Source organism: Poecilia reticulata, linkage group LG5 (genome assembly GCF_000633615.1).
Source record: "Poecilia reticulata strain Guanapo linkage group LG5, Guppy_female_1.0+MT, whole genome shotgun sequence".
NCBI classification, from domain to species: Eukaryota; Metazoa; Chordata; class Actinopteri; order Cyprinodontiformes; family Poeciliidae; genus Poecilia; species Poecilia reticulata.
The window spans coordinates 12196356-12211100 of record NC_024335.1 but is presented as its reverse complement, the minus strand read 5'-3'; the positions used below and the strand labels follow the sequence as shown (position 1 = coordinate 12211100).

Sequence of the window (14745 nt, the reverse complement as noted above, 5' to 3'; positions counted from 1 at the left end):
CATCTGTCCCTTTCCCAATGCCTGCCCTTCAACAGTCAGGACGACTGCATGAAGCCGCCTGTAATCAGATTAGGCAATGACTGGGTAACTGGGCCTTCTGCATCCTCCCATCTTTCCATCCCACTGCTAACAACATCTGCATCATGTGGAGACCCACGTGCATGCTGCGAAAGAGACAGATTAACATGACAGAGTGTGTGTGAGAGAGAGAGAGAGAGAGAGGGGGAGAGAGAGCCTGCTTGTCCAAGAAAACCAAAGAACTACAGTTGTTCATTTACGGTCTATTAGAAAGTCCTGTTTTATCGGTCCGCAAAAGAAGTGATCTGTTGATTTTTTTTGTATTATTATTTATTTAAGGTGATGAGGTTTAAACAACACTTTTTTGTTTATTTTTGCTCAGTGGTTTATACAATAAGACAAGAATAACATCCATTATTATGGATTTTTTTATGTATTAATGGTATTTTCTACATAGTATTGGAAAGATAAAGAAAGCACTGATCAGGCTTTTTGCTGGTGCTACCGATTTCCAGTTTTCTTTAAGGTGTGACCTGTCTGTTCTGATTTTCTTTCTAACATGCAGACTGAGTCTTATGTACTATTTGCTTAATTAAACAATTAAAAGTAACAAACCATGGCAAAAAGCAGAAAATAAATTGCTGCATGTTACATAACAGAGGCAGAATTTGGAATCTAACACAAAATTAAACAAATACAATTTAATCCCAATTAATCTTAGTTTTACTACACCCAAAGTGCAACATGTCCTTACAGAAAGAACGGTTATATCCAATCCAGATAAAACCGACCAACTGATTCATGCATTGCTCTTTATAAAAGCACAGCATTCAATTCATAATTTTAAGTGATGGCAAGTACTAAAAACTGAGTTGCACTGGCTTTTTTTATGTCCATTATTATTAAGTAACAGTAGAAATATGTAAATTAGAGAAGAGAAGAGAAGAGAAGAGAAGAGAAGAGAAGAGAAGAGAAGAGAAGAGAAGAGAAGAGAAGAGAAGAGAAGAGAAGAGAAGAGAAGAGANAGAAGAGAAGAGAAGAGAAGAGAAGAGAAGAGAAGAGAAGAGAAGAGAAGAGAAGAGAAGAGAAGAGAAGAGAAGAGAAGAGAAGAGAAGAGAAGTTTATCAGTATATCATTACTGAATCAAGATCTTTCAGGTTTAATCTAATATCCCTCCCTCTCAGGGTCAGTTTGTTATACACAAAGAGTTTGGCGTCAAAGCAGAACAGAATGCACTTAGATTATCTCCCTCTTGACAGAGAAGCACAAGAGAGGGAGCGCGCCGGCGATGAGGTGTGCTGAGATAACCCTGAGACACAGAGTGCCTCACGCTGTGCCGCCTCTGGGAGCCGACATGCACACTTCTCACTCCGCAAAGGGCTCTCCAGCCACCGAGATCCCGCCTGCCACGGCCTGATACGATCCATCCCGCTTCAACCCTAATGTCTCATTGGCATTCAGCTGCATGCCCAAAGCAAGCGGCGAATGGAAAGCTTGGCACCAGCTCGCCGTTATTAAAATTCCACAAAGCCAGCCGTTCCCCCGCCGCCACAAGCACACAGCGAATCACACAACCAAGGAATAATAAAGAAGCCGGAGTGGGGATGAGCATAACAGCTGGCCCAGCCACTCACACAGCCAGGACACTGAGAGACAGAAAAAGGAAATGGTTTAAAATCTCAGCCCTGTGTTGTCTACAATGTTTAGGATGCTAGTAGCTTAGTTTGCCGTTCTGACAGCTGTAGCTAAAGTGTAAACACCTAATCACAGCAGCCCCATCACCCTCCAATGTTTCTTCTATCATCCGTAAATCCTTACTGCGATCAGTTTGAGGTCGATTATATTTCTGGGAAGCATCTCATCAGGACCACTGCAATAGCACCCCTCAGACTCATCACTGCCTTTGCTGTTTATGTCCACTTGTGAGCATCACCCTCAGCCTCCAAAGCTCCTACTAAATGTCTTTTGTTGGGGCGGACTAATTCAGATGTCAAGGCCCATTACYTGTGAGCTGTCTAGAGGTGACCTGAGAGCATTCCTTGCAATGATAAACACCCGCTGAAGCATAAAGCACATCTGGATAATGGAAAGGAAGGGAAGTGACAAGAGTGGCATCACCAATTGCAGCTGAACGCGAGGTGCCGAGATTATTGTTTGCAGCGGTCGCTGTAGAATAAAAATAACGCTATTAACGTGCCAGGTCAGTCAGCTGCCGTATGTCTGCTGAGCCTCTGGTAAAACAAACAAGAGTCCCAGACGGAGGAGTCGAGCCAGTCCAGTCATCCCCTCCAGTGAGCTCCCAGAGACTGACAAAGACACACTCAAGTTGTTTACCTCCCCCCAAAAAAATGAGGTTTCACACTTCCAGAACATGACTGATGCAGTTAGAGAAAAGAGGCAATAAACGCACAAGGGACACACAGATGTGTGACACACAGATTTTCTGATTGTCCATCTATCAAATAAAAACATCTTAAGGAGATTACAGAGTCAGTTATGATATTATTTTGCTATTTTATTGGGTCTTTGTGTTCCAAGCAGAGATCGTATTTGCTCAGAGTCCAACGCAAGTCTTAAGACTGTAATATCTGAAATTGGCATTTAGCTATAGATAAACACCATCTACTCTTTCTGCTCTCGGGTTTTGAATTCAGGAAATTTAATATCTTTATCTTTTTAAGAATATTCGATTCAATGTGTAAATAACTGTTGTTAACTGGTGTTCAAAGTGAGTAAAGTAAAAAATATGAATATACATGTTCAAAGTAATACCAGAAATAGGTTAACATAAGCTGTTGGATTACTAAATGAGCCAAAAATGAAGATGTTTTAATTTGACAAACCAGGCGTCATGTTATGACTTTAGCTTGACAACTGGACGATAACATCAGAGTCAAGGTAGAGACAATACTGTGAGGTTATTATTATGACGCTGTAATTAATATAAAGAGATATTTACGTACTATTGTGGAAGTCCATTGTCCTCAAATGTCCCATGTTAATAAATCAAACGCACCTTTTAACAGGGCAGCAGTCTGTAGCTTACTGACTGTTGATACTCGCTCAGTGGAAGCATTAAATAGAAAAGGACAAATCTGGGGCCATCAGTTAACTCCATTTACTGGCAGTTACTACTGAGAGTATTACAGAGAAGCCATACATACTGTGCTTAATGTTACCATGGCAACCATTAATCTGTATACAGTACAGTGTATCAGAGTGAACATCATTAGTCATTTACTAAAATGTTCCAAATTTAGCAGCTTACGTTAACCCAGGATTATAGGAAATAAGTACTTATAAGACTTGAGTCACAGATGTCCAGTTTAAGTAAAATCTCGAGTTTTTGTTTCTGCAAATTAAATACAACTTGAGTCAAAGTTGCTTTTTGTAGTCCCTATTTCTGGTGGCAAGAAAATACTGATCGCACTAGAGCTAAGCTATTTTTGTGTTACTAAGTAGAATTTTTTGTTTAATTTTATTTTTTTTTCAATGAGTGGTGTAGGCAAAATTGAAAAGTAAAGGAGCATTAAATAATATATTTTTGTGTCATTTGGACATTAAGGCTCAGACATGCAGAAAAAATAAGAAAAAAAATGTCTCCCACGGGAAAACAGTGAGTAGCAAAAGCAAATAAAATGCAGGTCAAAGCAAAAAATAGATACTTTCAGTGGCCATTTTTCTTCATCTGCCCGTTCAACAATGAAAAACTCATCTTCCAATGTTTCACAATCAAAACAAACAACATACAACTAAAACATAACTACATAATTTTTAACCACCTAATAAACACTTGTTTAAAAGGTCTGCATTAGAAACAGTCATTATATTGTCATTTACACACTTTCGCATGTTAAGATAAGATGAGTGTTTAATTGGAACAGGGACTCAGGGCACACAGGAAGATAAATCCACCAGAGCCCCCACTGATAAAAAGAGATATATCCCTGAGGAAACAGTGTAAACACCCAAATGCTATTTGTATGCTATATGGTTTCATGGCCACTGCTATTGTGAGCGGCTGTAGAAAATGCAATTAAAGAGACAAATCTCTAACACTGAAGATGCAATGTCCCATAATGAGCTTTTTTCTCCATGTAGTTTAGATATGAGTTGCAGAGATTATGTTGTTTGCTTGTGCTGATCCCCCCCACACTTATTGTTCATTAAGCTCAAGCTATATAACCAGTGTCCACTGTTCCCTGCTTCTATTGGGACCAAGTGTCAATGAAATAACTGTGGTATTGAGCAAAAAAAAAAAAAACTGCTTACACTGTTATTTTTCAACATGTTACACATTTTCCTCATTATTCTTTATTAAAATCCATGTGAGGAAAGCTATATGTCATCAGGAGAGGCATGTTTTACCATTATTGTATCATTCCATCTGGAAATAGTTATTTTAAAAGGATTTTGATGGATGTTGTGAAAATGCATTATTGCTTATTTTCAAACAAAAGAAAAAATAAAAAAAACTATTGTAGTAACTGTGCAGCACTAATTTCAGACTGAGGTTGTTTGCAACATACTCAACCTCCCATGTCCCAGGAGCACAAACTTAACCACATAGATTTCTGCGTTCATTTTCACATTCACAAGGCAATCACAATAAAACGCTCTTCATCATCGATCTCAAAACACCCAGTGCCAGCTCCAAGCCACCTCATCAAGCATGCTGTTTACGTTGAGATTGTTGCAGGTGCTGGTGGAGTGTGTGACAAGAGCAGCGCCAATTTGATTAAAGTGGGAATAATGAAAGAGGGTTGGGAACTGGGAGTCACGCTGTGCTTTTTCACTCTAGCCCACCGCTTTACTCTAATTCCAACAGTTATCACACACATACACATGCACATTAATGCAGTATCCAGCTCTGAAACAAAAGAAAACTGAATTATTGAGTACTTGGAGTGAGGGAGGGAAAAACTTTGAACTACTCGTTTTGTAGATGCATCACAACACCATCCGCACTTCCGACATCAAACTCCCCACCTCCTGTGCCCTGAGATCTCTTCTGGAAGTTCTCTCAGCTAGGATGCAAAGCAATTTTGAAAAGTTGGTATTTCCAGTAAGGGAGAACTGTTGTAAGAATGTTATTAGAAGCATATCTAAAATAAGTGGAAAATGAAATAAATCTAAACTTATATTTCTTTTCATGTTTTCTCTTCATTTCAAATTGAAAATGCTTCAAAACACAGAATTTAACTCATTTTATTCAACTCACTGTTACATTAGTATTTAAGGGCTTTCTGAGAAACTGGGTAGAGTTTTGAGATTTTTGAACACTATTTTAATTACAGATATATAAATATGATATGAGTGTGGTTTAATTCAGTGAGGTCTCTAGCTTTCCTATATTCCAATATGTTGTCGTATATAAACAGTGGTAGTCTTGGTAAAAATGTGTAGAAAGGTTTGACTAAGCTAGTTTTTAGTTTGATAAAATCATTAAACAAATAAACTAAATATTGAAATATGTTGTTTACAATAAAAACACAGTTGGTACAATTGGTACACATGCTGTCAATACATCCCCATTTATGCCAGTTGGACAGGATCTTTGACCATTCTCCTTTGCACAGTCCATCATCGGTCCAGTGTCCTGGGTCTCCTCTTATACTCTCCTGACTTCATCTCATTGCTAAGGTTATTGAAAGGATTTAGGTCTGGGGACTGAGCTGGCCATAGAGGAAAACAGATTCTGTGTCCGTTGAACCATTGCTTTGTTGATTTGTTCAAATGTTTTGGATCATTACACTGCTGAAAGACCCACTGATAGGCCAGTTCTCTGGGCCTTTAGAAGAGAAGCAGCCCAACAGCAGCAGAGACTCTGCTATACCAAACATTGGGAAAAGATTTTCCACATGTTGTTGTTTTATGTCAAAACTCAATCTTGGCCTCATCTGGCCAAAAATCCAGTAAAGTAAAGGTTAGAGTATAATTTGGCAAACTCTACATGTTTGTGATGGTTAAAAAAAAAAAAAGCTTTCATGAATATATTGTCAAATGGTTGAAGATTTAATGACCAGCCCAAGAAGCCACTGGTTGCTACAGTTCTCACACCCTTTGTGCGTGGTGACAAAGTCACATTGTACTTATACCCCAGGGGAGAGCAAAGATATGCATTACTAATTTCAATTTACTAGACACATAGAAGCAGAAAAGGTAAAGAACAAACTTTTAAAAAATACATTATTATGATTATATGTATTTCAAAGGGAGGCTTACTATTAATTGAGCCCAACAGAAAAAACTACCGTCTTAAAAAAATGTGCTTAATCAAAGTTACAATTGTTTTACATTTTTAATTACATTCTTAATTGAAAGGCTAGAATACTGAAAACATATGGATTTATTCTAAAGCATTTTTTTATAGATCTTTAGCAGAGATGCCAACAAAATTATGCTGCCATCTGTATGCTACCATATGGACACGAGCTTCCAATTTGTTTTGGGGAAATGTTAAGTTTAGATTAAACTTGTGCACTCTGTTTTGACACGTAAGGTTGGAGTAAGAGGCTAAAGCATCCGGTAAACCCCACTGGGATGCAGTGTGTTTTAGTGTGAGTGTGTGTACATGTGTGTGTGAAGAAGGACTGCAGCACTTCACCACTTGCCTGACAACCGCCTCAGGCACATTCTGGAGATGCTTGATGAGAGACACAAAGGACAAACAAGCTGTACATCAACAAAATGTTTTGTAGGATGATATACTGAGAACCAGACAGACAAAAATGTTACAAAGACGTTAAAGAAGCAACAAAAACAAATGGAAAACATACCATGTTGTTTATTGCACCACATTACATAGTATAAGCAACATCAAAAGGCAAAAGCTGACTACAGTTTTGGTATTTTAATTAGAACAATTTGTTCAGGAGGTATTTGCTTATGCTTTAGTTATTCCTTTGAGCTTAGAAGAAATGTTTCAAATGTTTACTTCATCCCTATTATTTTAAGCTAATGCAATCTGTCTATCATCCGCCAATAGAAAAATGTTATGATAGTATTTAGTCCTCATCTGTTCCAGTTCTAGTTGTCCCTGCTAAGTTATTTTCAGTCTTCAGCCTCCCCTCAGTCGATGAAAACTCAAAATCTTCAAACTGTCATTTAGATCCTCTTTCAGCTGTTCTTGTTAAAGCTTCCCTCCCCTCTCTGTCCCCTGTCATCACTGACATCATGTTCCCCTGGACCTCAAAACAGCTGCTATAACCCCAGTACTTAAGAAACCTAGATTAGATCCCAATAACCTCAAGAATGAGGTTATCCTATCACAAATCTTCCTTTCATTTCTAAAATTCTTGAAAAACACAAATGCTGCCCAACTTCATTCTCATATATCCAGCAATAATTTATATGAACAATTCCAATCTGGTTTCTGTCCACTCCACAGTACAGAAACAGCACTTCTTAAAATTTCTCATCACTTCCTCCTTGCTGCTAACTCTGGTTTATCATCTATACTCCTTCTGCTTGATCTAACTGTGGCCTTTGATACAATTTCACATAACATCCTCCTTGACAGATTATCCTCTCTAGGTGTTGTAGATACACTTCTGAACTGGTTTCATTCGTACCTCTCAGGCCGCACTCAGCTTGTTCAATTAAAATCATCTACATCTCATCCTGTTCCTGTTACCTCAGGTGTTCCCCAGGGCTCTGTCCTGGGACCCTCGCTGTTTATCATTTACCTTCTCCTCCTTGGTTATATTTTCCGCAAACATAATAGTCACCTGCTCTATCCCTCAACCAAAACTAATTCTATGCTTCCACTTTCATCCCTTTTTGACTGTCTTCTTAAAATAAAACAATGGTGTCACCCTCGATAGCATGCTCTCCTTTGCCTCCCATGTCAATAACATCACTTGGTCAGTCTAGTTTCATCTCCGAAATATTCCTAGTCTCCGTCCTTCTCTCACTCCTCACTCTACTGCTCTTCTGGTCCACAGTCTGGTCACTTCTCGTTTAAATTACTGTAATTCTCTTCTCTTTGGTCTGCAACAGAAAACTCTCCATAAATTGCAATTGGTTCAAAATTCAGCTGCTCGTATCATCACACGGACCCCTTCAATTCATCACATCTCGCCTGTTCTACAACAGCTCCATTGGCTTCCCATCTCATATTGCATCAACTATAAAATACTCCTAACTTTCAAAGGGGTTCCCAACCTCACACCCCATGTCTTTTGGACCTCCTTCACATTGCTACACTATGGGGAGCAGAGCATTCAGCGGCTCTACTCCCAAACTGGAACTCACTCCCACCTGATCTCCGTAACATCGCCTCTTTGCCACTCTTCAAGTCCAAACTCAAAACCTATCTGTTTCAAGTAGCTTATGGTCTTTGATTGCAACTGCATTGTCTTTTTAAATCTTGTTTTGTACTCATTTTTACTATGCATTTCAATTTTGTGTTTGTTTTTATGTAAAATTATGTAAGGTGACGTTGAGTGTCCAGAAAGGTGCCTACAAATAAAATGTATTATTATTATTATAGTAACAGAGATTATTTTCATTGAGAATTAATGCAAACCAGACCCAAAAGTAGGATTATAGCTTTTACTTTTGTTGTTTAAAAACATCTTTACATTTGGTTTCACGTGACCATCAACAAATACTTTGCTTCTGTTTCAAAATATATTGGATGCAATTATTGTTTACTGTGTTGCTGAATATTTTAACTTTCTATGTAACTGGTGTAATAAAGAATCATTAGTAATGCACTGTAAGTTGTATCTTTAGAACAATATTTGTATTTCTGACTGACTGCATGTTCATCATCATCGAAACTCATCCTTCATTGACGATTTCAGGACAAAGAATGATTTTCCTCAGTCAGAAGCCACACTTTGACTTTTGATTTATCAAAACACACGCATCAGTTAATTTCAGAGCAGATTGGGAATCAATTCCACTTCAGTTAACTAATCTTCAACATCAGATCTGCTTTAATTGTTGTCAAGGTGCCATTGAAAGAAAGTTCACTGCTTCCACCACACATTCATTTCTATTACAAGATTAAAAGCACACAAGGAATCCTGTATGATGTATAGCCTACAAGTGAGAGCCTCTGTGGTTTTCCCTAATTTTATTACAGTTAAATGAAGTGAAAACATGGAAACACTGGAAGCCAGAAAAAACCCTCTAAAACTTTAAACACTCAACTTTGCAGCAGTCATCGAGTAAACGCATTTGCATCTGTTGGGTTGAAACATGCAAACTAGTAGGATGGTCGTCTGCCCATGAAAGCAACCCAGAGCATTTGCTTCCGGATACGCAGTAGGAGGACACAGACTGATGCAATATTCTGAAAGCATTCTGCAAAGCATCAACATCTTCTATATTTCAGTCAACTGCGTTGCCTCTTCTTTTTTTTTATGCAAAATGTATTTCACTCTACTAGTGCAGAAGACTGTCAAAATGCACAATATATTACATGAACATCCAGGTTACGAGTAAAATTTGTTCAAAACGATCAGTGACAGAGACAAAACAGCTCAACAAGTAATCACTTGGTAAATCTGGAAAAAAATAAATAAAAAAAACATTATCGCTTTAAAGTTAATAAGACAAAGCTCCTGTAGCTTTAAATGACTTTCTTGTGAGTGCCAGAGGAGCAGTATATAAAATGGCTGTGCTGCTTTTCTCAGCTCACTGCAAGAAACATCTGAGGCAAGAACACGTCTTCACTGATTTGACCACAGATCCTTGAGTCTGTATTCCCACTCTTACTCTCATCCCTTTTTTTAACAGCCGACTGCAAATCTCTTCTCTGTGACAAAGCATAGCCTGTCAAGAGCGTGATTCCAATGAGAGGCACTTTGTGATATGAGCGGTGCATTAATGTGATTAACCCACACTCTCTATTGCTGTTTGATACATTGGCTTAGAGGCTCATGTCAGTCTCTATTCTTCTTTATTGGCATGATCAACAGGTAATGGGAAACGCACTGCTGTGTGTAAGCGGAGGCAGGTAAATACAGCTGCAATCAAGAGTAGGGAACAAACTGTTGTGTGTAACAGAATTAGTACAGACTTGAATTAACTAATCCTGCCATTTTACTTCGGAATTAAAGACAATTAACAGTAAAATTAGCCAATGAAACTAATATGCTCCAAGGAATTAGCAAGCTTGCTGAGCAATATTTTAAAGGTACAGTACCTACTTTATTGGGTTCACCTGTTCCATTGCCTGTTCTCACAAATGGCAAAACAAACTCCATGGCCATCCAACTCAGTGTATTAAAGCATAGCTGTCTTCTCATGACTACTTCCAGCAGGACATTGCTCCATGTCACAATACATCTCAAACCGGCTTCTTGAACATGACAGTGACTTTTCTGCCTCCACAGTCAACGCGTTTGAGTCATAATGAGGAGCTTTTCGGTGTGGTAAACAAAAAGTCGATTTACAATAAGATTGTGGTGCAGAAAAGTTATCCGCAGCTAGCTACATCACGCTATCAAGTCAATTTGGGTCAAAACTTATGAAGAATATTTCCAGCACATTGTTTAATCGAGGTAACATAACACAGCTCTAAAGGCAATAGAGGATCTAACCTGGTAGTAGCAGGGTGTTCCTAATAAAGTAGCCGATGAGTATATTTGTACATGTATAGCACTTTGTCTGGAACTGCAAAAAAGGCAGAATGCATCAGTACAAATAAGACATCTTGTTTACATGTGTTTAATATAGTCACACAGCTAATATTAGCCTACTAAAAGACAAAAGAAGCCTTGTTGCGCCTGCTCCACCATGCACTGCAATGTGAAATTATTTATTTGCTGTCAGAGTCATCATCCTTTCAGCTGCACATAAATGACTTCGGGTTGTGCCTACGTTCAGCTGCACAGTGATTGCAGCTGTGCAGACATATACGAGGCAGAAAAGAGCATACATGTGGGAAAAAAGACATTTTGGGATGTCATTCAAGAAGATATTCATTTGAATGTTTAGCTGGGGGATGCAAGCAGAAAAAGATATCTGCGCTCTGCTCAGAGCTTTTAATCGAGGTACGTTTAAAGACAGCGAGGAAATTGGCATGTCCACAGCTTTGTCAGCCACGAAGTCTTGAGGCTGGATCAGTTTAGTTTAGAAAAGGAAAAGACTTGTTCAGGGAATGTTCTTTACAAGAACAAATCACTAATTTCTTCAAGGTTTTAGGGACAATGTAAGTTTTATGTCTTGAATAAGAACTCTGTGATAGATGGAGCTGCTGCATGACCCACTGATCCACATCTGCCCCACATGGAAGTAAAGAGAAACCTTTTAGCAGCCACTAGAGAATATATGATACGCACCAGGAAGCTATAGAAAACTAGAGGAAAGACCGTGTGCAACTCTTTCACCTCGCACTCCTCTCCGATCAATAACCGAGCGAGATAACAACCCATGTAGTGACTTGCACCGTGCATCCCGTCTCTTTATCCTTGCCCCAAATCCCAATTTCAGTCTTTGCATCCACACACCCTCTCCATCCTCTCTCCACGCTCCGCCCCAGCTGTCAGCACCACTGGCAGCAACAGCACAGGAAGCATACCATCTCCAGAGGTTGATTCAGACAGAGCACGAGAGGATACTGGGAAGAGCAAGGCAGAACATCTGGTGGATCAAGGGACTCTTCCCCCGGTTGCTGTCAGCACCGCCGTGTTATCGGCAGCTCTCCGGGCTTCCTGGTAGCAGCTGATCCCCCAGGCCCCCAGCCTCCAACTGAGTGGAGAAAATCCACTCGCTGGCTCAATTATGCAAGAGGTGTGAATTAAACATGAGGTTACCACACAAGAATGTATACTCATAATGCAGATGTGCAAGATGTGTAATAAGGCTATGTAGCAGTCCCATCTCTACTCTAATGCCGGGGGTGGGGGGGATTTTTTCGCCAAACTTATCATTAAGCACAAGATTAAACAACAGTATGTTTATGCTGCTAAGGATGACAGTGAAAAATAAAGTGATAGGGGATTTCGCCGTCTTTGTCGCTATTACTTCCCTGTGAGCTTTAAAGAGGAAAAACAGCCTTGTGTGGGAGTCCAGCCTGGAGCCAAAGGCAGGGCGGATTTTTCTCCCAGTCTTTCTCTCTTGCTTTGTGTCTTTCTCCCCCTTTGCTGGCTCATTCCTCCATGCCCTTTATTAATCATCCTTGGTTAGTCGGGCAGAGAGCATGGTGTTAGTAGCTCTGAGGAGTGCAGAGCCATGAAAGACACACACATTCATGTGCATGCACGACTCGTTTGTTTATTTATTTGAGCATTTTATCTTTTCCTTTTTGCTTATAAAATATGTAAAAAAAAAAAATAAAAAATCAATACATTATTAAATAAATTATAGTAGAGCTGCTGGTAAACACACATTCTGATGTGTGTCCACCCATGCAGCTAATATTCAGGGATTCTGGCCTGAGGTTTTGAGACTCAGCTGCTGCCGCTGATGATGCGGATGTAACCTTTTGAACGATCTCAGTTGGTGTTCAGACATTCCAGCTCTAGCACATATTCAAAGAAAAGTATATCCAGCTTAAGACCCAAAGCAGCCCTATTAAACGTAAAGGGGTTGTATTCAAACCAGAGGGGAGCCGCAGCATCGTTCCTAAGAAACTCCACAGATTTCAGCCAACACAGAGGCCTGAGTTTTGGCGAAACTGATTGAGACAGTTTCGCCATCGTTCCCACAAACCAATATGCATCTGTGACCAATGGGCAAAAGTCTGGATGAATAATGAAAGGGTGAGACTGACCCTTATATTTATGCTTGTAAGTGCACTTAGCTGAGATGGCTCCAACTGGGCTACATGCCATTATGGCCATTATCACTCTTCGATCTTCCTGAGAAAGTGCTGAGAGAACTGGTCATTAGACTTTATGAGACAGAAGGCAGAAGTCTGGGCAATCCTGCAAAAAGGGGAGCGCTGGGTGGTCCCACTTTAACTTAACTTTTTGTTGTACTTTTTTACAGAAATTATGGATTTCAATTGAAATATTATGCATATGTTTTTGAAAGGGCAAACGTTGTCAGACAGTGTCTTAAGACAGTTACATGTACTCATCACGTGGGTTTGTTGTGCTTTGTGGATGGCACATATCACAGCTCATCTTCCAAGCAGAGCTCAGGTGACAGGCCAGCAGCAGCAGCAGCGCTGGGAACAGAGGGCAGAGGACGCACCTGGTTTGACGGTCTTCAAGCGAATCGGCTCCCGAAAGTGGCGGATGACAGCCAGGGTGTCACGGTTCGTAAGCCCGCTGACGGGCGTGCCGTTCACCTCCAGCAGGACGTCCCCGTAGTACGGCAGCTTTCCGACGTGACACACCAGCACGTCCAGCTTCATCTGGCCAATGTAGGGGAACTGTCCGAGCTCCGCTCCTCCCAGGATCTCCACCACGGAGCCGAAGTCTCCCAGGCTCCCCCATGACACGGCGCACTCCACCACTTTGGTGGACCAGTGTTTCTTCTTCTTCAGTGTTCTGGACATGATCTGTCTCCTTTTTTTTTTTTTATGAAAGAATTAATCAAAGTGACGAGAGGCGCCTCAGTTTGTGCTTGTTAAATAAGCGTGAAGTGACGCAGCCCGATGAACCCCCAGGAGTTATTCTGTCGACCTGCGGGGGATTTCATCCTCTTGACATTTATGATGGTCACCTGCTGGGGTCTGATGCTGAGGTATGGCGAGTCAAAGCTTCACGCTCCTGTCAGTCCTTGTAATTGTGGCGATTCCAAGCGCTTCTTGTGCGTAAAGCAACAGAGTTGATACCGTCGAGGTGGTTACAAACAAGACAATGCAGCTGATGTGCTCTTGCTCTTCACAACCGCGTCCACAATTTGTATCTGGATGAGCCTTCCGGGTAGCAATAAATCGAAGAAAGACGTAGTCGGCTTAAAATCACTCACTTTGCGGCGGATTGAGGAGCGTCTGTCGCTGAGGCGTCGCGCAGTTTGCGAGAATCGCTCCTACCTGTGGGCAGGCTGAGAGCAGACGGGCGGGAGCGGCTGAGATCCACCCCGTTGTGACTGAGTGCAGAGACATCTGCTGAGCGTTTGTCTGCTACAGGTTTGAACACACCTGGCACGGCCGAGAGGGATGTTGTTCAGCTCCGAACCAGCCCCTTTACGCTCAGCAGCAGAGTTTCCCAGATTCTCATGCTGGCTCCATCCTTCGGCGTGTCGCGGTACTAAATGATGGTGGAAATAACTCACACACACATTAACAGTGCAAGAAGGTTCAGTGTTGTGTTATGTCATTTAATTTCTTACGTAAAATCAATTTCGTCGAGGTCTACTTGTTTATTTTTGCTCTATTTTAATGGATTCGTCTTGGATATTAGAAAGACATGCGCGTTACATATGAGATTATCTAAAAATATACGCGCCAATAATCCTCATATTAAGCGTGCAAAAAACAAATCACGCCTAATTAGGAACCCACATATGAAACATTTTTCTTAGTATTATTATTATTATTTTAAATCTGGTATGGGGAGGAATTTCCAGGTGAATACGATGAATGTTTACACAGCGCCACCTGCTGATGAGATCACAGGACTGATAGGACTAGTTCATTTCATGGTCATTGATTCAGGCGTTGACTTTACTTTGTTGCAACTTCTAGATGCAATGTTTTATTTGCAATTTATGCAATAGACCACAGTGCAATGTACATGACTGTAAGGATTGACATTAATAGTTACTGTTTTGTTTTTTGGTGGGAGGGTTGGGGGATGGAGTGGGAGGTGAGGGGGG

The 14745-nt window shown here is 40.5% G+C and overlaps 1 protein-coding gene across 1 annotated transcript in view; it reads right to left on the bottom strand.

Moving 5' to 3' along the window:
* Nucleotides 1–14658, bottom strand: part of magi3b (membrane associated guanylate kinase, WW and PDZ domain containing 3b) — a 156909-nt gene extending 142251 nt beyond the window's left edge. The window contains exon 1 of the mRNA XM_017304634.1: nt 13174–14658. Within this exon, the coding sequence (XP_017160123.1) occupies nt 13174–13480 (307 nt within the window). The 5' untranslated portion in view covers nt 13481–14658. The remainder of the gene's footprint in view (nt 1–13173) is intronic.
* Between the last annotated feature and the right edge of the window lie 87 nt (nt 14659–14745).